Genomic DNA, 22756 nt, shown 5'->3' on the forward strand with positions numbered 1-22756 from the left:
TCCCCCCTCTCTCTCCACATGTTCTCCGGCCCCCCTCCTCTCCCCTCTTCTTTCTCCTTTCCTCCTCCTGCCGTGGCCGCTGCACTCCTTATTTACCTCACTGACAGAATCAGACAGAGCGGCACCAGAAGCACACGGGAGAGAGAGGAGGGGGCCACACAAAGTAACTGCCGGAGGGGGGGATAAGAACGCCCCTGAATGAATGATTTAACCTTTTGCAGCCACCAGCACAGGAATAACACTGCTTTGGCTTGTGCTGGCTGCAGCTGGGTTAGAATCATTAATTCAGGGAGGCTGTGTAAGGCAGCAGCTGCCTGTGTGGGAGGACCGGTCACACATACACAGTACAGGGGATAGGCAGCCACTATGCTGTATCTCAGCTACATAGTCCCAGCCCTGCCCCCCGGATGATAATGCAGTGACGGGCTGGGAATGACGCCCATAGAGGCGTGATTGCAGCCAAACCCCGCCCCCCGAGGCCGTGACTACTCTGCCTGAACAAACGCCCACATGACTACCTTTCTGGAATTAGCATACGGCGGGAACAAGATCAAAGTATGATTTGGGGTGTATGGGGCACAGGCAGATGCTATAGATATGCTATTGATATGTGTGGAAAGTGTGTTGGAAGGTGTATTAGCACAGATTATTGCCATCATATCGATTTTTTTTTTAGGGGATTGGTTCCCTTTAAATTCAGATGTGTACCACATACATATATGTAGAGGAGAACGAATGTTCTGTTTTTAGTAAAGTAGCTTACATTCCTGCACCATTTTTCTTCCCCATTGATTTATTCACTCCCTGGTTTCCTCTCTAAACTGTGATCCTGCTGTTACCATGCAACAGGACAGACATTTTCCCTTGCTTGCATGTAAAGTGAAAACCAATGGTCAGTACTAATGGGAAATGCATGCACATTGGAATTAGGTCTCATTTAACATAATGCATCTTTAGACCTACTTTTCTTCATGACATAATTCTTTAAGTTATGGTTTTTTGTATTTGCAGATCACAAAATATAAGTGTCTCAAAAAATTCTCAATTTTTTTTCCCCTCCTTAGGTGTTTGCTGCAGCTGGTTTAAAGCTTTCATCAGTTCTACACACTTTTTCTAATCAGGTAATTAAATACCACTAGTGTGTGGATGGGCAGGTAATGCAGAGTAGTGTGGCATTTGTGAGTGATGCAGGACCATTGATGCTGACAGGGAACATACTTGCAGATTACATTGTCTACAGTGTAATTGATGGCGCTGCGGGAAGAATTCTGTCTTTGGTCTGCACCTGAACAGGGAGCATGGCGGCAAGATTTTGACATTGTATCCTGCTGCCAGCCAACAATAATAGTTACTTTAACTAAATCACAGAAAAGTGTGCAAATCCTTCTATTATAGGTCTACTCCATGTCTGTTGCACTCCTGGTTTTGGCTAAAATTACAATTATTAATTGTAAATCTGATAACACAAGCTGAGTCTAAGCTTTGTATTCTTTTAACAATTCTAATAAATCTGACATTTAAGATGATTGAAACTGTTGGAAATTATTTTGCCCTTTTGCTATACTTGCTATACTTGCTATACTATTGCAGTATCCTTATGACTTTACATTTCTTCTAGTCATTTGTTTGTAGAAAATAATACATATATGTCACATCCTGACAGCTTGAAGATGATGACAAACCTTTACTTTTGTTGGAGATTGAAAAGCTTGTTCCACTCAGTCAGCAGCTTCAGATAACATCAAGAACTCCTGTCCAGGGCAAAACTGCCACCTTCTCCAAGGTGAGCTCCATCTTCTGCATGATGTGGGAGTTTAAAAGTCATCTGATAATTAGAGTTGTACTATGTGTTACTCCATAATCCTGAGTCTAATATGAGCATGAGGTTGGAGGCCTTCTCCTGCGTCTGACTTATCGTCATTTAACCCTCCTAACAGGGAAATCATGCGGAAATCTACACCAGCCCCAGATTTGCCAAATACGAGTACATAAATTGTCATGCTGTAATAAATAAATGATAAATCATCCCCATAGTGTCTGTGTCTGTATCTGTCTTGTATTGAGGCAAATTATTATTCTGGTTTGTTTTAGATATCTTGGGGGAGATTTATCAAGCTGGTGTAAAGTAGAATTGGCCCACTCACCCCTAGCAACCAATCAGATTCCACTTTCATTTTCCAAAAGAGTCTGTGAGGAATGAAAGTGGAATCTGATTGGTTGCTAGGGGCATCTGAGCCAATTCTACTTTACACCAGTTTAATAAATTTCCCTCTTTGTTGAATTAATGTTTAGATTATACTTTGCATTCAAATTGAAGAGTAGATTGGTATAAATGCTTCTTTTGTTAATTGATATTTGTGTAGATCATGGGTCTCCAAACTGCGGCCCTCCAGCTGTTGCTAAACTACATTTCCCATCATGCCTGGACAGCCAAATCCAAAGCTTTAGCTGTCCAGGCATGATGGGAGTTGTAGTTTCGCAACAGCTGGAAGGCCGCAGTTTGGAGACCCATGGTGTAGATGGTCCCAACGGCGGCTATCAAAAATATAGAGGTGGCAAGCTTTAGACAATGCTGTGGTCATGCAATATGGCACTGGATATGTTCCCACTTCACGAACATTGTATTAAAAGGCGGCTGCCTTTACCTACTGAGGACCGCTAATAATCATGATTTGCCCCTGTCTATATTACTAGATGAACGCCTTTCTCCGCTATGTTCCCTAAGTGGGAACATAGCTCTGCACAGAGGTGAAATCACTATAGAAGATACTGTAGTCATTCTGATGCTGGACAGCATAGGTAACTGGTGGATCAGGATAGGAATCAATCAAGTTGTGGTTGTTTTACTATTTTTGTTCAGTATTATGAGCCCATAAGAATGCATTCTAAGGTTCTTAGATGTCCTTTTTAATTCTCTAGTCAATGGTAACATTTATGGAACTAAGTGATGACAGGGTGACTTTAGTGTATTGTTTTAATCTTCGGATGAGTGAATGCTTTTTCTTCTCCTTTTTTTCTGGTAGGTTGACACATGTATTCAGAAATCAAAGGCAATCATGATGATACTAGCTCAAGTTCTTCCAATTTGCTGCAAGTTGCTAAGGAAGGTGAGCAGCTGATATGAAAATGGAAAGTGTATTGTTTCATTTTTAGTCACATCTCTCCATCCTTTTCATCCATTCTTGACCCATCTTTATCTGCCTTTTGGTATTTCTCTCCCATCTCTGAGGGATACCATAGGAAACATGTATGGAAAGTTATATAGACAGAGAAATCATTTTAGATATATAGGTAATCTTTTTGGTTATTTCCATTAGTACCAGTGATGTATTGGCAAATCATCAGCCGGAATATCTGAATTATGTTATATGAGTGCAGATTCACAGCAGGCAGCTATCAGGCATTGCTGAGAGGGACGGAAGACTGTGAATTTTAATGCTTTGTCACCCCTGTGGCAAACCCATGAATGTCATACTTTAAAGGGCATGTATCACCGAGATTTTCTTTTACTGATTAGAGACAAATACTAAAACCTGTTCTTTTTTTTCTAATCTGTTTCTATTTTATGGCAATTTTTTTAATGTAATTTTTCTGTACATTGTTATGGCTGCCATCTTGCCTGGCTTGCCTGCCATCTTGCCTGGCTTGTCCCTTTTTAAGATAAATGTGAAACATTACTGAGTGTACTGGGACCACAGGGAGCTGCTATTGTCTTATACTGGTGTTATCTATCTACTGGTGTCCCATGTTGCTGTAAGGCTTCACAAATCACCATACTGCAGCCTCCTCTTATCACCACACACCAAATCAAAGTTTAGATATAGCCCCAGTGGTGAGAGTGAAAACTGCAAGATTTCAGGATTATTTCATAATATAGATTTAAAAAAATGGATAACTAGAAAAAACATTACCAAAAATTCTTACAAAATATGTTTAACATAGACACTGCAATAGGTAATCTTGTAATGTTACATTCTCTTGTCTTTTAAATTGTCATTTGTTAAAAAAAAAAAAAAATATTTGTATTTTCCTCTGCTGAAATCGTAACCTTTATCAGTTCTATTACGGAATATAAAGCATTTTGGTTCTGTGGCATTGGAGTTTCCGAAGCTTGTCCAATTAGTAAAGGAGGGAGAGAAGAAGCGGATCTGCATATTTAAGTTTGTTTTGGTTTTTTTTACACTTTTGCACATTTGTTTTTTATTTTTCATTTTTTCTTCTAAAAGCAAAATTAACTGTCAGATAGTAGAGGATGTGCAGCACCATTACACAGCTGACTGTGCTGCTGTTTTTGACACACGAGCCTGGAGCAGGTGCTGACAGCAACTGTTAGTAAAGCAAATAGATGATAGCAGACCTAATGCAGGAATGGGTAGAACAGCTTGAGTAGTGCAGCAAACGTTGACACCATCAGCGTGGGTAAGAAGGTTGCATATAAGGGTTTTTCAAAAATAAATGAAACAATGGACGTTACAGCCTGAAACTTAGGGTCGTATGAGATGGCCCAATCATATAGTAAACAAGCGCCAATCTGCTAGATCGGCGCTCGTTTACTGAGCCTACTGCTGGTCACGATTATTGTTCAGTAAGGGCTGCATGGAGATTGTCAGCGATGTCCGTGCAGTTCCTTGCTTTTAAAAGTGTAATAATAAAGTTCATATATTACCCCTCCTTGTTCCCCAGTGTCTTCCTGTCTCCTCCCCACAGCTGCTTATGCAACTTCAGAGCCAAGCTCTAAAGTGACAGGCCACTCAGCCAATCACTGGCTGCGGAGGTCCCAAATTGGCCTGATTTGACAGATTATTATCCTATGTAATAGGACCCTTTAGAGTATGTTCACAGTAAGCAAAACAGGCAGAATTATGCAGCGGAGCTCGTCGCCACAGAAACCCGACTGCCTCAGTGTCACCCAATGTCTCTATGGGATGGCTCGTGCACCGCCACTCTCTGCTCAAACAATTGACTGAAGCAGGTGGAATTTCGCCTGTTAAGCTCAGTGTGAACAGCCCCTTAGTCAATCTTTTTAACTCCTTTTTGCCTTTAGATATTCAACCTATGTTCTGGACGATCTGTGTTAAAGCAGCTAAAGAAGACCATTAAGTCCTTTTGAAGAAAAAAAAAAAAGGCAGCAAATTTCATTATTCTAATGTATGGTATTTTCCATACAAGAATGTTTGTTTGCACCACTACAAGAGGGTGGGTACACAGGAAAACAGCTGTGTTTTGGGCAGGATAAAAAAAAATTGCATAGACTGCATTGTAAGTATATTACAATGCACTCAGCAGCGCTTTCGGGATTTCTGTACCCCCCTCGTGTCATAAGAGGACCGCCCACCTGGATACAATAGTGCACACTACTACACTATAGTAGTATACAGAAAAAAAAACCTAATGACATAGAAAAACAGAAATATTCCATTTGTCCATTACACCATAGAAGTCAGTTTGTTCATGTATATGTTTCTATCATTTTCAATAAAAATGCACACATTTAATGTAAACACAAAAAGTAGTATGAACCTAACAAATTATACTTCCAAAAACCTGTCCCTATCTCTGTGCAAATAGGGTACTAGAATCACAGTTCAGTCAGTTTCTACTGTATTTCCTGTGGAGGGTAAAATAGCAAAGTCTGCTTTATGTTTCTAGACATTTAAAATTGGATTTGCCCTACGGTAGATCTTTATAAGCAAAATCCATGACACCAGCGTAAACAGAGCCTAAAGCTTGTGAGTAGCTACAGTGAAGAGAGCAGTCAGTCACTCAGATGGAGCTAATGTGGTCTGTAACTGAGACTGGAATAAAGGTCACCCTGGCTTTGTCTGTATGGCTGGGCTGTGAACCATGTGAAAGCATGTCTGGACTTCAGTACAGAAGCTTTGTGTCTGAACAAACCTTTAACAGCTTTGAAATTGTCTTCTATTCGTGACAGGGAAGATGTAGCTACATGCTAGCATTGTGAAAGTAGTGACTTTGATGATGCCCAGCGTGACTCTAATTTGCCACATGATTGGTATCATTTTGTGTGTGCTGCTGTGGGAGTGGTGCTTTGTATGGGCAGTGCTATGTAGCTGCCAACAAAGTTTTGACATGACTGTGTTCCTTTTATCATTTGCCTCTTGATTATAGTAATGCCCTGTGGCCTGAATTAAATCGCACAGCCCCACCCGTATTCTGAGCATACACAATGGCCCAGTGAACTGTTGCAGGCGCACTGACTTTATTTTTACATGGCAGCATAACTTAGGATTTCTGCTGTGGGTTTTTCCCCCTTCCCCCCCCACTCAATGAAGCTAATCCTTGTCCTGGGTGCCCAATATAGCACTTTTGTGTTATAGCACAGATTTGAAAATAATGGGACATGGTTTGTTGGTGGACTTCTCATAGACTGCAGTGCAGAATGTACCTGACATCAGTGTGAAAACCAGCTTTGACAAGCTATAAACAGCTTTTGGGTTCTAGCAATTCACAGTACACACACGCCAAAGAAGTTTCATTAGCCTTAGAGATTCTGAGAGAGTAGCATATTAATGTTTGTTTTAATAAATTTGTCCTTATTTTGCAGTGTAAAGCAGGTAATGGATGCTACCGCCCTCCAGGACTCTGGAAAGAAAACCGGATACAGAATGTTTCAAATGAAGATGGTCTGGAAGGAAAAACAGTAGAAGCTTTTGGAGTAAAGTCTTTGGAACACCATGTAGCTAACCTGACGTTTTTAGAAAGTAAATAGCAATGTAGAGTTTCCGGAGGAGTAAGGGCGGGTTCACACTACGGAATTCTCGCGGACAATGTCCGCGGAATTCCTTCAGCTGTCCGCCCGCACGGGGCACGTGCTTTTCCGCCGGCTCCATAGACACCATTCTATGGGCCAGCGTATTCCGCGATCCGCTGAAAGGTGTGACATGACACTACTTTCAGCGTATAGTGGCATACGCCGGCCCATAGAATGGTGTCTATGGGGCCGGCGGAAATGCGCCCAGATGTGCGTGTGGACAGCTGACGGAATTCCGCGGACATTGTCCGCGAGAATTCCGTAGTGTGAACCCGCCCTAAAAGGAGAGGATGTTGAATATTAAGCTCTACATGATTATTTTGGTGTTTTGCTTCACATCTTACTGGTACCATTGTACTTTCTACACATTTGCTATGTCAGGTTGACGTCTTTGCTAAAGTGAATGTTTGCATTTCCTTCCTCTCACCAATCGCACTGTTTAATGGCTATCAAAAGCTCTGTTGTGAATGTCTTAATGGAACCTTAACCCAAAGATGCTGCTATGGTTTGTATACGTGTAATATGCAGAAACCCTGATTTCTATTTGCTGTGTTACAATTTGCAGTCAACATTGTATTATTCTTGCTGGTTTGCTTTTTTCAGTTGTATTGTGTTTACCTGTATCAGGGCAATGTTTTGTGGTCTGAAGCACTGATCAGCTACTCTTGTTATGGCTGATGTTCACAACCAAGAATAAACAGCACACTGTATCCAGATGTACAACCTGCACCTCTGTCCCCTCAGTTTTAAGTCTAAATTTGCTGCTGAAATCTTTAAATTTATTGGAGATTTTCTCATAAAGAACTATTTTCTGACTTAGTTTGGCTATGTATTATGTTCTTGGATTTGAAGATGGTCCTGTAGTTAGCTGCTGGAGATGGCAACTAGGTGGAACATGCTGAAGGTTTCCCTGGGTCTGTTGTCAATCTCATAGACTTATAAAGCTCACCCTTACTTTTAAATCCTAGGATTTTAAATGCATGTTAAAGAATGTATACCATATTTAAGTATCATGAAAATGTAGTTTTTTTACATTAACATTTACAATGTAAGATTCTATTTTTAAAATAAAATTCTAATGAATTTTGTGTGTCTTGTTTTATATAAAGCACTTGACAAAACTTCATTCTAGTTAAGCAACAGTTTAATTTTACAGTAATTGTTCTGATTTGATAGAGAAAGACCTTAAGGGCTTGTTCTCAGGTTGCAGTATCTTTTTTTTTTTTTTTTTCGGTGCTAAAAATGGATCCCAGCAATAGACGGAGCCACTTAGTTCTACAGTGATTGACATTTTTGGCAAGAAAACAAAGAAACGCATATACATATTTGCAATACCTAATTAACCCCTAGACGACCCTGGACGTAGGGTTACGTCATGGAAGTCTGTCGTAACCTTACGTCCTGGGTGTTTTTCCCGCTATGAAGCGCGCTCCGGAGCGGAGCGCGCTTCTTAGCAGGTGGGGGCCGGCTGCAATCAGCAGCCGGAACCTCACCGGTTATGACACGCTGCAGCGATCGCGCTGCCGCGTGTCATTAACCCCTTAAACGCCGACCGCGGCGTTTAAGTGTAAGTGACAGGGGGAGTCCCCTGTCACTTACCGATCGGGACCCCCGCAGTGTGACTGCGGGGGTCCCGATCGTTGAAACGGACTGCCGGAGGTCTCTTACCTGACTCCGTGCGGTCCGATCGGCGATCTGCTACACTGAGCCTGCACAGGCAGGCTCAATGAGCAGATCGCCGATAACACTGATCAATGCTATGCCTATGGCATAGCATTCATCAGTGTAGAAATCAAAGTAATGTATGTAGAAGTCCCCCAAAGGGACTTCAAAAGTGTAAAAAAAAAAAAAGTTCAAAACACTAACACACTACCCCAAAACCCCTCCCCCAATAAAAGTCTAAATCACCCCCCTTTCCCATTATATAAATAAAACATATAAAAATAAATAAATAGATAAACATATAATATACCGTAGCGTGCGTAATTGTCCGATCTATTAAAATATAACAAGCGTCATTGCGACCGGTAAACGGCGTACACGAAAAGAGGGGAAAAAGTGCGCAGATTACCGATTTTATGTTACATTATATATTAAAAAAAATCAATAAAAAGAGATCAAAACGTCCGATCTTCACAAATATGGTATTAATAAAAACTAGAGATCATAGCGGAAAAAATAACACCCCATACAGCCCCGTAGGTGAAAAAATAAAACCGTTATAAGCGTCACAATAGGCCCATTTTATTAATATTTAATTGCCAAAAAAAAGGATTTCATAAAAAAATATATAACATTAGAGAATCTGTGTAACCTGCATATGGTTGTGTTCGGGCTGACCTATAGTATAATAGTATCATGTCGCTTTTACCATATAGTGCATTACGTAGACACAGGAACCCCCCAAACGTTACCATATTGCATTCTTTCTTACGATTTCACCTATTTATATCTTCATAAATAATATATTTGGAATTCCATCATACATGTTATGGTAAAATGAATGACGCCATTACAAAGTACAACTATTCCTGTAAAAAACAAGCACTTACATGGCTTGTAGATAGAAAACTGAGAGTGCTAGAGCTCTTAGTGCTTTCGTTTTTCCCTCCTCCCCTTCTAAGATCAAAATTTGCACGGTCCACTGGGTCATTTTGGGCCTTGTCCTCAAAGGGTTAATGTAATATAATATTTGCATTAGCCAAACATTACATGAGAAATGTATGCTCTGCGCCTTATGCAGATTGGACAATAGATGCATACATTTACCCTACCCCCTTGGGTTCCACAAAATTGTGCCACTTTTGGACGATCTAATCCTGGCTTGCCAGGTGGGTGTGGCTTTAGGTGCAAACTTTACAAAAGTATTGGGCTATGTTCCCACACAGTGTTTTGCAACCAAGACCAGTAGTGGATTGAAAACACACAGGCTATGTACACTGTTGATAGGTCTCACTCCTGAGCCCTTTCTAAACCTCAATAACAATGACAAAACCTGGTCTGTGGAGTCTGTAAACTGCGGCTCTAACTCTGAATCCTTAATTTTATCAGACACCAACTTCCAACTCCTTCATAAATGGCCAATTAGACATCAGGGGTGTTATTTATCACACTGATGTATAGTAGATCTGGCTCAGCAGCTTCCTAAAGGGAATCTGTCGGCACCTATGGAGGGGGATTGGTAATGGCTTTGTGCCCTGCACTTAGGCCCGCCTCACCACTACCTCCTCCCAGCTTGTATTGAATATTTATGGCGCCCGGCCTCCTAGCGACTGCATCTGTAGCTTCCTGGTTCAGTGTAGTGCAGGCACGTTCCCGCGGTGTGATTCGCGCATGCGCAAGCCTATGCCCTCAATGGCTTCTCTCAGTGCTGCTCTGACGCACTACGGCGCATGCGCTAATCACCCCACGGGAGCGTGCACGCACTACACTGAACCAGGAAGCTACAGATGCCGTCGTTGGGGGACGGGCGCCATGGATATTCAATACAAGCTGGGAGGAGGTAGTAGTGAGACGGACCAAAGTGCGGCACAAAGCCTCACCACTCCCCCTCTATAGGTGCTGACAGATTCCCTTTAATGTCCTACATGATCCTGGGGTAACTTGAATGAGTCTAACTCATGTGAATGAGCCAAACATGGAAAGCAAATGCTATTTCTGTGTGGCAAGTGGATGCAGCTAGTCTTCAGTCACTAGTTGTCTTGAACTCAGAACTAGACTAGAAATGATCAAAAAGAAAAAAAAATCTTAGGTTCTATCAAACTCTAATCTTCCGCATTTGATTCCAGGTACCTTCCCGGGCAGTGGGGAAGGAGGAGACAGCGCAGGTACTGCCTGGAACTGTGGGATACAGCCAGTACCCGGGCTGTCTCCTCCTTCCCCACGGATCGGGAAGCGAAAATTATTATGTTAATTTGTTTTCCCTGAGACCCATTGGCATTACAACATATGGGGTATTATCGCCCCTGCGAGCCCCTGGGACGAAGGAATATTTTAATGAAATGATAAAGTAAATCTTTTATTCCCCTCCTCCAGGAAGTATAAACAGGCCTCACCTCCCCACACACCTAAGTCAAATTATAACATTTTTGCTTCCCTATCGTCCCATTGGCATCACAACATATGGGGAATTAGCAAGAATACTTCTCATTGGGTGGGTTATTAATTACAGCTGCTGACAGAACAGACCTTGCAAAAGTTGTTCTAGCTGAAAAAAATCGACTCCAACCTGTAGTGGTAAACGAAGGTTGACCAGGTAGCTGCCTGGCATATGTCCTCCAGTGGCACAGAGGCACGTTCCGCCCAACTGGAAGCTACCGCCCTGGTAGAATGGGCTTTTGTGAACTCTGGTGGAGTTAAGTCGGCTGTAGTATAGCATAGCGCGATGGTATCGCAGATCCAGCGAGATATGGTTGGTTTACAAGCCTTCTTTCCCTAAGGCCCCATTCACACGTCCGTGTCAGTTTTTACTGTCAGGAAATCCTGATCAGGAGGCCTTAAATGTCATCAGGATAGTATCAGGATTTCCTGACAGTAATCTGTTTTTACCATCAGGAAAAACCTTCAGGATTTCCTGATCAGAAGAAAAATAGGACACGATCAGAGATGTATTTCTGCAAACTGGATGGTCACAGCTTGCAGAAGTACAACTCCCATCATGCCTGGCTGACAGGTCATGATGGAAGTTGTACTTCTGCAGTCTGTGGTCACCCAGGTTGCAGGACATGATGGGAGTTGTACTTCTGCAGCCATCCAGGTTGCAGAAGTACAACTCCCATCATGACTTGTCAGCAGGGCATGGTGGGAGTTGTACTTCTGCAACCTGGATGGCCACAGGCTGCAGAAGTACAACTCCCATCATGACCTGTCAACAGAGATGTGGTGCGAGTGGGGGGGGGGGTTGGGGAACGAGGATCTGCCGTGAGTGGCCGCGGGGACGAGGATCTGCCACGGGCAGGGGAGACTTTGACACTGGGTCGGGGAAGAGGCAGCAGGAGGCCGGGGAAGACCGGGGATCAGCGCCGAAAGGTGGTCCGGCTGAGTGGAACTCCGGACACTTTCCTGATGTGCATCAGGTAAGTGTCCGAGGCCCGGGCGCTCCCATAGACTTCTAGATGAAAATAGGACCGGTTCTAAAAAAAAATCCGGAAGGGTGTCTGTGTCCAATGAAAGTCTATGCGTCCGGAACTCCGGGTGGTTTTTCCGGACGTGTGAAGGGGGCCTTATTCTGTCCTGAAAAGAGAATAAAAAAAACGAGCTTACTCTGTCCAAATAAATCTTAATAGATCTTGACACATCCAGAAGGGAAAGATCTAGATCTTCCTGAGCCGACCCGGCAGGAGAAAAAACTGGTAATATTACTGGCTGATTGATGTTGGTAAAGGTTGCCACCTTTGGAAGAAATCCTGGAAGGTATCGCAGAATGACCCTATCTTGGGAAAACATGACATAAGGAGGAGTGGATCCAAGTGCTTGCAGTTTTCCCACTCTCTTGGCAGAGCAGATTGCCAACAAAAAGGCAACTTTAAATGACAGGTATTTTTAGTCTGTTTCTTCCAGGGGTTCGAATGTAGACAGGCATAGGCGCCTCAACACTAAGGATAAGTCCCAAGTGTCCACCTGCCTTACCAAGTTAGGTCTCAACCTAGTTACAGCCTTAACAAAATTCTTGTTTTTCATAATCTGGAACAGATGTAAGTTTAAGTGAGCCGAAAGGGGTGCTATTTGTACCTTAATGGATCCAGGCTTGAGCCCTCTATCAAATCCCTCTTGAAGAAAATCCAATATCTGTGGTGTAGAGGGTTTAAATGAATTAATTCCCTTGGAAGAACACCAAGCTTGAAAAATCTTCCTTATTCTCAAATAGGACTGGTTTGTGGCATAACTGCGTGCATGGAAAAGTGTCTGCAAAACCTTCTCAGACAAGCCGGATTCTAATATGGGCCTTCTAGCCTCCAGGCTGAGACTGACTAGGTCTCTGCATAGATGTTGACCCTGGGATATTAGATCCGGATATAAAGGAAGCTTCCAAAGGTTCTCCCTGCTCATGTTTATGAGCAGGGCAAACCATGACCTCTTTTGCCAAAAGGGCGTTGTCATGATCACTGACGACTGATCCATCCGGATTTTCGTTAGAACTCTGGGAATCATGGCAATCGGTGGAAAGATGTAAGCTAGCTGAAAATTCAACAGAATTGTCATAGCGTCCACCACAGTCGGGTTGTCCGACGTATACAGGGAGCAAAACCGTGTCAGTTTGGCATTGCTTGCTGATGCCATGAGATCTATTTGAGGAAATTCGCTACAGAAATTACAGGCTTTACAAAAGTAACAGATCTACCCAATGGAACATCTGCCTGCTGCTGATACAGCAGCCTCTTTATAGTGCTGCTTAAACACAGCGTAAGGGTATATTCACACGGGCGGGCTCGCAGCGAGATTCTCGCTGCGAGCCCGGCAGGTCCTGGCAGTTCCCATACACTACATACTTGCTGCGGTCTAAACGACCGCAGCGAGTATGTAATTATACCGCCCTTAACCCCTTCTGCTCCCCCGCTGTGTATATACTTTACCTGTCCTCGCTGCACGGGTCCCGGCGTCCTGCTCTCCCGCCCGGCCAATCAGTGGCTGCGGCTGGGCAACACACTGATTGGCCGGACAGGAGAGCAGGACGCCGGACCCGTGCAGCGAGGACAGGTAAAGTATATACACAGCGGGGGAGCAGAAGGGGTTAAGGGCGGTATAATTACATACTCGCTGCGGTCGTTTAGACCGCAGCAAGTATGTAGTGTGTGGGAACTGCCAGGACCTCCCGGGCTCGCACACGAGCCCGCCCGTGTGAATATACCCTAAGACGCCGCCGGAAGTGACATTCGCCGCTCTGGAACGCAAACTGCGTTCCACAACGCATCACATCTGCATAGAAGGCCGCCGCCAGAAGTGACATACACCGCGGTAGAACGCATCTGCGCTCCACAGCTCGGCCGCATACCAGGAAGAATCTGCAAGGCTAACGGACGTGGAACGCAGCGCCCCACGCCCAAGCCAGCACCTGAACAAGGAAACCCACACAGCCAGTGCGATGCCTATACAGAATACAAGCCTGAGATGGTTCCTGCGGCGACATCTGGCATCGGTATCTGAAATAGAAGGAGGAGGGACTAGGTCCCATAGGGCTAAAAGAATGAAGAAAAAAAGACTGAGGTGTGTGGGGAGGTGGGGCCTATTTATACTTCCTGGAGGAGGGGAATAAAAGATTTACTTTATCATTTCATTAAAATATTTCTTCTTCTCAGGGGCGATAATACCCCATATGTTGTGATGCCAATGGGACGTTCTATCAAACTCGAACCATTTGATTCCATAAGATTTTACGCTGTTCGAACGTCTCTAAACTTGACTAGAAGGACCAAGTGGTCTTTTTCTGCAGCCAATCTTGTATGTTTCTGACTAAAATATTCACCATACACAAAGAAAAGCTGATAACAATGCCAGATATCTGTGATATACAGATCAGACATAGGCCCAGATTTATCAGCTGTCAGGGTCCACACTCCTGAACCATCACGGCCCCACAGGAACTACCCGCTCAGCCAATATGTGAATTCAGCTGTGCCCGGTCTCACTCAGCCAGCATTTCTGAGTGAGGCTGTGACTTCACATGATCAGGAGCCCGGCGGGGGACTATAAGCTGTGATGCTGCACTGTGGGGGGGAAGGGGACATAGATCATCTTTATTTTGATCCCACCACCCCGTCCCACCTGGATTTTTCACTGCTGCCCAGAAACCCCCTTTAAAGGAGAAGTCCTCATAAGGAAAACCATTTTTCTATTAAAAGTACATTGTTATATAGATGTGTCTATACAATGTATTATCATATCTGTACTATTTTGCCACACTGGTAGCTGACTGAAATCCAGGAAGGGAAGAAAACTGGCCTGTGTGCCAATCCACTTTATCTTCTTCTTCTCTCCCCCCCCCCCCCCCCCCCCACCCCCCCCCCCCCCCTTAGGAGACAAGATTCCATGCCTCCGTCTCACATTGTGTGTGTTTGCTGAGCACAGAATGATGATGCAGACAGGGTGTGATGTCACAGTAGGCTTGGCTGGATTCCCCAATCCCCTGAGTGATTCACCATCTCTGATCAGCCAGAAACAGCTGCTGCAACTTCACTGATGCTGTGCAAAAGTCTGCAGTGAAAAGGGCTGTGTTCACACATGTTGGAGTTACATTGCAGTACTGCAGCTTCTTCACAAAAAGTATGCTAGAGGATCAGAGCCGACACTGCCAACCCCACCTGGACCAAAAACAAACAAGGCATACACAGTATATCCCATGTAAGATAATATCGGATAAATTCCTTATCGTGAGGCGCAACCTCAAAGATAAAAGATGCTCAATCATAATATGTGCGTGGAGATGAAAAGGAAAAAAAAAATTAAAAAAGTTCTTTACTTTATTCCAATATCAGCATTACAGGTAGAGAATACAGTGTGCTGTGTGGGTGGGAACAGCAATTAATTCAGTAACACAATGAAACTGCAATGTGAGAACACAGCCTAGATGTTCTGCAACAGATTTGGGTGGGGCACTGTGAACAGCAGCTGAGGGAAAGCAATGTATTCTGCAACTTGTAGTACTATGTACAGCTGCTCAACCAGAAAGTACAGCCACAGAATACAGAACAAAAACCCCCAAAGCAAATGCTTTGATTCCCCTTTAATTTCTGCCTCTCACTCACACACATTGCAATCTGCTGCAGACATAGCACACTAAATAAACTTTTTTTTTTTTTTTTTTTTAAATAAGGGTCTAAGATTGATAAAACACAAAATATATTGAGTAACATTTACACAATTCATATGAAAATTCAACACTAAAATTTTAAAGGTTTCTTAAAAAGGACCTGTCACCCGGCATTCCGGCGCAGAGCCCCAGATAATTACCCTTCTCTGGAAATCCCGCAAGCAGATATCGGCGTCCGAAGGTGAGCGCGCTGTATGCTAATTACCTGAGATGAGTCCGATGGCCACAGAGAATGACTGGAGCCGTCATTCTCTATGGGCGTCGGACTCATATCTGGTGCGCGCACGGCTGCCGACTATGATGTCCCTGTCCCAGGAACGGGACTTCCAGCAAAGGGTAAGTATCCGGGGCTCCACCATGGGGGTCGGGCCGGCTCTGTGCCGGTTCCCTTCAACTCTGGAGTCTATTTTTTTTTTTTTTTTTTTCCTCCGAGGCTGACCAAAACAGGCTCTGACTCCACAGGTTCCCTTCAACTCTGGAGTCTATTTTTTTTTTTTTTTTTTTCCTCCGAGGCTGACCAAAACAGGCTCTGACTCCACAGGTTCCCTTCAACTCTGGAGTCTATTTTTTTTTTTTTTTTTTTCCTCCGAGGCTGACCAAAACAGGCTCTGACTCCACAGCCCGCAACAAAACTGTAGTTTATGGTGCCAAAGAGGCATTAAAAATATATGATCACCTCCAACACATAATGATCCCATTTCAGTATAGCTTTGAATTCCACAATTGAAGCTGTTAATATCATAGATGCAGTTTGATTATTACTGTGTCCAGTAGGAACATTCAGATTTCTTTTTTAAAGGGTTCAAAGAAAAAAAATTATTACAGTCAAAATGAAACTTGCAGTTTCAGTGGCTATAGCTATGAACTGTAGCAGGTATTCTGTTATTGCCTACTGTATGATGCCCATAATGTGCTCAGTTTTAAATATAAAAATACACTAATAGTTCTAAAACAAACTACAAATAAAGTAGAAAAAGCCAACACAAAAGACTTTTACCACTGAAAATGATTTAGTCAGTATTGCAGAATGTGAACTGATCTCCAAGTCCAAGATTCCAAATAAATGCATGACAGCAGCTATGGGTCCATTTACACGGAAAGGTTATCTGACAGATTATCTGCCAAGGATTTGAAGCCAAAGCCAGAAACAGACTATAAACAGAGATCAGGTCATAAAGGAAAGTCTGAGATTTCTCCTCTTTTCAAATCCATTCCTGACTTTAGCTTCAAATCTTTGGCAGATAATCTGTCAGATAATCTTTCTGTGTAAATGGAGCCTAAGAGTCCATTTACACAGAAAGATTATCTGACAGATTACCTGCCAAAGATTTGAAGCCAAAGCCAGAAACAGACTATAGACATAAATCAGGTCATAGAGAAAAGACTGAGATTTCTTCTCTTTTCAAATCCATTCCTGGCTTTGGCTTCAAATCTCTGGCAGACAATCTGTCAGATAATCTTTCTGTGTAAATGGACCCTAAGGCATATAAATTGTGGTCCTTTCATAACAAGGTAAATCACATTAGGTGCATCTCAATACATTAGATTATACTCAAATATTCCGCCCTTCCTCCAGACTCTGGGACGTTGATTTCTAAATGAAATGCAAAGTTTACTTTCATCTGAAAACAACACATTTGACTAGAGATGAGTGAACTTTAGAGATGAGCGAACCTCGAACAGGCTCGAGTCGATCCGAAGCCGAACTTTCGGCATTTGATTAGCGGTGGCTGCTGAACTTGGATAAAGCCCTAAGGCTATGTGGAAATCATGAATATAGTCATTGGCTGTATCCATGTTTTTCAGACAACCTTAGAGCTTTATCCAAGTTCAGCAGCCACTGCTAATCAAATACCGAACATTCGGGTTCGGATCGACTCGAACCCGAACCCGGTTCGCTCATCTCTAGTGAACTTACAGCCTGCTGCTGTTTAACTCACCTCTGCTCCTCCCTGGGTGGTGGGAAAAGCTGGATCCAGTCCCTGGAAACTGGGAGAAGTTTTTCCAGGACTGATACAGCTTTTCCAGGCACCTGGGGAGAAACAGCACAGAGCAGCAGCGAGTTAAAAGTACTTTGCTTCGTTATTACTGCAAATTCGCTCATCTCCACCTTTTGACCACTAAGCAACAGTTCAGTTCTTCTTTTCCTTGGCCCAGGTAAAACGCTTCTGGTGTTGTCTATTGGTCATGAGTGGCATGACACATGGAATGCGACACTTGTAGCCCATGTCTTGGATACCTCGGTGCGTGGTGGCTCTTGAAGCACTACAGAGGTGGCTCTTGAAGCACTGACTCAAGCAGCAGTCCACTCCTTGTGAATATCTCCCAATTTTTTGAATGGTCTTTTTAACAATTCTAACAAGGCTGCAGTCATCCCCGTTACTTGTGCACCTTTCTCTAACACACTTTTTCCTTCCATTCAACTTTCCATTACTATGCTTTGATACAGCACTCTGAGAACAGCCAGCTTCTTTAGCAATAAACATTTGGGGCTTACCCTCCTTGTGGAGAGTGTCCGTGACTGTTCTGGGCATCTGTCAAGTCAGCAGCCTTCCCTATGATTGTGTTACCTACTGAGCCGGACTAAGGGACCTTTTTAAATGGTTAGGAAGCCTTTGTAAGTGTTCTGGGTTAATTATTCTAATTTTCTGAGATAATAAATTTTGGGTTTTCCTTGGCTGTAATCCATAATCATCAACTTTAACAGAAATAAACACTAGAAAAAGTTCACTCTGTTTGTAATGACTCTATATAAAAATATAGGCGTTTCACTTTTTGAATTGAATAACTGAATTTTTTTATATTTTAATTTATTGAGATGCACTTGTAGGTTTCTAAAGACTGAACAGACTTGTTATAAATCTGGCTTTGGATCAGGGGCAGATGTCCGCTTTAACAGGACTTCTTCATATTGCTTCTGGGAAAGAAGTCCTTCCGTGACCGTTTTGCTTTCCTCAAATTTTGGCAGCACAACTGCAATGTAACCTTCTGTCGAGGGCTGGGTTGGAGAAAGAAAATGTTATATAAATTGTCTTAAGTGAACCAAAGATGAGCATTTGTGTTACATCTTATTTTCCTATCATAGTAGCCTGTCCATATCAGGCTGTTTTCACACTGTATTTAGCAATAGCAATTTAACAGAGCCACTTAATGGTGGCTAGCATCTGTGTTATGCCACTAGAGCCAGTAAAAAAAAAAAAAAAAGTGTGTGTTCCATGGCAAACAAATTCCACTAAATCAAAAGGTAAATTTATTCAAGCATCAAAAATATATATGGTGGCTATGTATTCAAACATGACAATGTTTTAGTCCTCACAATAGAACCATTTTCAAGCACATACAAAGACCCAGATGTATCAGGGTATAAACCCACACACCGTATACGCAGCGTATTTACTGATGCGATACGCAGCAGTTTAGATCTAAATAACTGAACACAGCATCAAATCTGCACCATCAAATTTGCTGCGTATTTGTTGCGTATCTGCTCTATTCAGAGCCCTAATTAGAGGTCAGATAGCTCAGTGGTGACTGAGCCAATTACAAAGTTTCTTAAAATCGCCTGGACTATTGATTTCTGCAATAAAAATTTTAACGACAGTGACACTTTAAGCTCCATTTACTTCAATGGAACTGAGTTTCAAAACCCCACCCAAACTGGAGACAACAGTAGGGGGAAAGTGGTCATGTTTTTGTAGCGCTGGATAACCCCTTTAAGTCCGACGTTTTTTACGCCGGACTTAAAAATATCCCCGCATCTCCGGCGCTACGGAGATTTATGTAGAGGCGGACTGCCTCTACATAAATCCAGTGCGCACAGCCGAAAACCTACACCAGCTAAGGACTGGAGTAGGTTTTCGGCTATCTTTTAGAGAAAATAATAGTAAATTGCGCGGACTATGAGTCCGCGCCCCCGTTCTGCCCCAACCACACCCCCTCCCGCCCATCCCCCCCCCCCCCGGCTCTTTACGCCGGAAAACATATGATACTTGATACATGTCCCCCTTAGGGTAAAAACACACTGTGTAAATTCGCAGCGGATTTCTTGCTGAGAATTCGCAGCGAAACCCACTGCGGATCCCTGCCTTGTACACTCAATGGCAGACAAATGTCAGCAGCCCGCCCTGTTGACCCCCCCGTAATCCCGCTTCAAGTTTGTCAGCAGCCCGCCCCGTTAACCTCCCGCCCGCCGAAGCGTATACATCACCTGCTCCCCGCTCTGGCTTGCTTCGGGACTCCTGGTGTCTTCACGTTCCGCTCAGCCAATAAGTGCGCTACGGCGGGGCAGCACACTGATTGGCCGAGCAGGACCTGACAGAAACCCCCGAAGCAAGCCGGAGCGGGGACCAGGTGATTTATACGCTCCGGTGGCCTGGGGGTTAACAGGGCGGGCTGCTGACACTCGCAGCGGGATGTCCATCCTGCTTCGAGTTTGTCTGCCTATTAGTGTACGGGGCACAGATCCGTAGCGAGAAATCTGCTGCGGATACGCCCAGTGTGTTTGCAGCCTAAAGTTATTTTTCATGCTAGAACAGTGGTAAAAGTACATTTGGGTGTATTATCACTAATATGTGGATGTTTAAATAATTAATTTGCTTCAGATTCTGGGCAGATAAAAGTAAAGCACTTTGAATTTAGAATTTTATTGATTTTTCTTAAGATGTATTTTGGTTTTCTGTGGCACAAGCAACAAAAAAAATATTTTTTGTTGCTTGTGCCACACATCTAGCAAGATACGTAATTTCAGACTACATGAGTATTAAGTGTATTTATTGGAGCACAATATACATACACTATTGTCTATAAGTAAACCATAATGTGCAGATATTTCCCTTTGGCCTAAGCAATCATACACTGTTTGTCTATGATGTCCATTAACTGCATATCGATCAGATACATGATCGGTATATGAAGTGCAGTGGTCTTGGCAACAGGTGTTCTCTATTTGGTCATGAGGTATCTGAGGTCAGGCAGGAGCAAGGATATATTGCAGGGGTAGGGATTGGGAACCTTTTTGGGTGAGAGCCATGAATGCAATTTTTTTATTTTATTTAATTCAGCGAGAGCCATACACAATGTTTATAACTAAATTAAAAAAATGTGTACGTACACACAAACACACACACACACACAAACACACACCCCTTTCCCCAATGGCACTAATGTGAGCACAGCTCATCTGAGGACCCACGCATGTTGTGCTACTACAAATTACATGCAAAGCAACAGCAGCAAAATCCCACCTGGCCTTGTCTCATGTACCAATGCAGTCTCTTCTGATATTATACCTGCCCCCAGGGACAGCTAAAACCAAATTTATGATTGTAAGATTAAAGGGGTACTCCGGCCAAAATGTGTTTTTAAATATGTTATTACATAAAGAAAGTTATACAAATCCCTAATATACACTAATTATGGGAAATGCACATATTCTGCTATTTCCCTCACTTTAGTAGGTCAGTCAGGCTCACTTCCTCAAAAAAAATGTGACGTCACGTCTCAAGTGTATGCAGCAGCAGGGGGCGCCATGTAGAAGTATAGAAAGGGAATAGACATCTTTTCTCCATCCCTCCCTCCCTCCCTCCCTGGGCTGGTAATGTCCCCCTCCCTCTGTCCCACCCCCCTGCCCGGTCCTATTATGCTTGCTGCAGTGGCTCACCCCAACTAGCTGCCCCCTCTGAGCCCATCTCTCCCCTGGCCGGTCCCCTGCAGGAGCACTCACCCGCCGCCCTGTTCTGGCGGGGTGAGAGCTCCTGCACCTAATACCAACTTGCCGCCCCTCATCTGAGCAGTGTGCCTGGTCCCTTGCATGAGCACTCACCCGCCGCCCTTCGGAGTGAGCGCTCATGCACCTCCTCCTCCAAGTCTGCTACCCTCCATCACAGCCCGCCGCCTGGCCCCGTGCAGAGCACTCACCCGCCTGGCCCCGTCCTGGCGGGGTGAACGCTTATGCACCTCTTCCCAAGCAGCTGCACCTTCTCCCAAGCAGCTTGCTTCACCATGCATGGAACCGGGTGGCCGGGTGAGCGCTCGTGCAAAGGACCGGGCACAGTGCTCAGCTGAGGGGCGGCAAGTTGGGAGTAGGTGACGGAGCTCTCACCCCGCCGAAACGGGACAGTGGGTGAGTGCTCCTGCAGGGGATCGGCCAGGGGAGAGATATGCTCAGAGGGGGCAGCTACTTGGGGTGAGCCACTGCAGCAAGTATAATAGGACCGGGCAGGGGGGTGGGACAGAGGGAGGGGGACATTACCAGCTCAGGGAGGGAGGGATGGAGAATAGACGTCTTTTCCCTTTCTATACTTTTACATGCGCCCCCTGCTGCTGCATACACTTGAGACGTGACGTCACATTTTTTTTGAGAAAGTGAGCCTGCCTGACCTACTAAAGTGAGCTAAATATCAGAATATGTGCATTTCCCATAATTAGTGTATATTAGGGATTTGTATAACTTTCTTTATGTAATAAGCTATTTAAAAACACATTTTGCTCGGAGTACCCCTTTAAAGGTTTAACAGCAAACCTCTATGTAGCGCCCGGCGTGCTCCTCCATGCACGCGTTACGGCCGCGTTGGAGCTGGCTGTGACACACGCACATAGTCATTGAGACGCCGGCAGGCTGCGAGCCAGATACGGCCATCATAGGAGCCCCATTTGGTCCTGACCCCATATATGTGGCATTAAAGATTAAGGATGCGTCGCCATGGTGTTCCATGACTTAAAAGACATGCAATCTCTAAAGCCAATTGAGTTTATCTCCAATTTGTATTGAAATTATATGTAATGCACCTGGTGGATTTATTCAGCCCATAAGCTTTGGCTGTCCAGGCAGGATGGGATTGTAGTTCTGTGACAGCTGGAGAGCCAAGGTTCCCTACCCTTGCACTAAGGAGTTTGAATAATTGGCATTTTAAACTTGATGATAATAAGAGGAAGTTGTGTGTACATATTCTGCACTATATTCACTTTGCTTGAAAACTGTCCTATTGTGAGGAATGAAACTTTGAGTCGTTTGTACTTCATGAAAGGATAAAGCGATCGGCACCACTGCCCCCCCAAAACATTATAGTTCAAATGTTACATACTCCGTATTGCACAAAAAAAATATATATGGGGTTCTCACTTAATACATTAGAAAAAAAAGAAATGTATAAGATCTGAATATGCGTCTGTCTTTTAAG

The 22756-nt window shown here is 43.8% G+C and overlaps 2 protein-coding genes across 7 annotated transcripts in view; one reads left to right on the forward strand and one right to left on the reverse strand.

Annotated features, from left to right (window-relative positions):
• Positions 1-7860, forward strand: part of CTNNAL1 (catenin alpha like 1) — a 155551-nt gene extending 147691 nt beyond the window's left edge. For both annotated transcript variants that reach the window (XM_069958155.1, XM_069958156.1), the window contains exons 16-19: positions 1065-1121; positions 1664-1783; positions 3024-3107; positions 6566-7860. In XM_069958155.1, the coding sequence (XP_069814256.1) occupies positions 1065-1121; positions 1664-1783; positions 3024-3107; positions 6566-6730 (426 nt within the window). In that variant the 3' untranslated portion in view covers positions 6731-7860. The remainder of the gene's footprint in view (positions 1-1064; positions 1122-1663; positions 1784-3023; positions 3108-6565) is intronic.
• Positions 7861-17406: 9546 nt separating this feature from the next.
• The window catches only part of ABITRAM (actin binding transcription modulator), a 49321-nt gene continuing 43971 nt past the window's right edge, over positions 17407-22756 (reverse strand). For all 5 annotated transcript variants that reach the window (XM_069960266.1, XM_069960262.1, XM_069960263.1 and 2 more), the window contains exon 7: positions 17407-18576. In XM_069960266.1, the coding sequence (XP_069816367.1) occupies positions 18433-18576 (144 nt within the window). In that variant the 3' untranslated portion in view covers positions 17407-18432. The remainder of the gene's footprint in view (positions 18577-22756) is intronic.

Source organism: Dendropsophus ebraccatus, chromosome 2 (genome assembly GCF_027789765.1).
Source record: "Dendropsophus ebraccatus isolate aDenEbr1 chromosome 2, aDenEbr1.pat, whole genome shotgun sequence".
Lineage (NCBI taxonomy): Eukaryota > Metazoa > Chordata > Amphibia > Anura > Hylidae > Dendropsophus > Dendropsophus ebraccatus.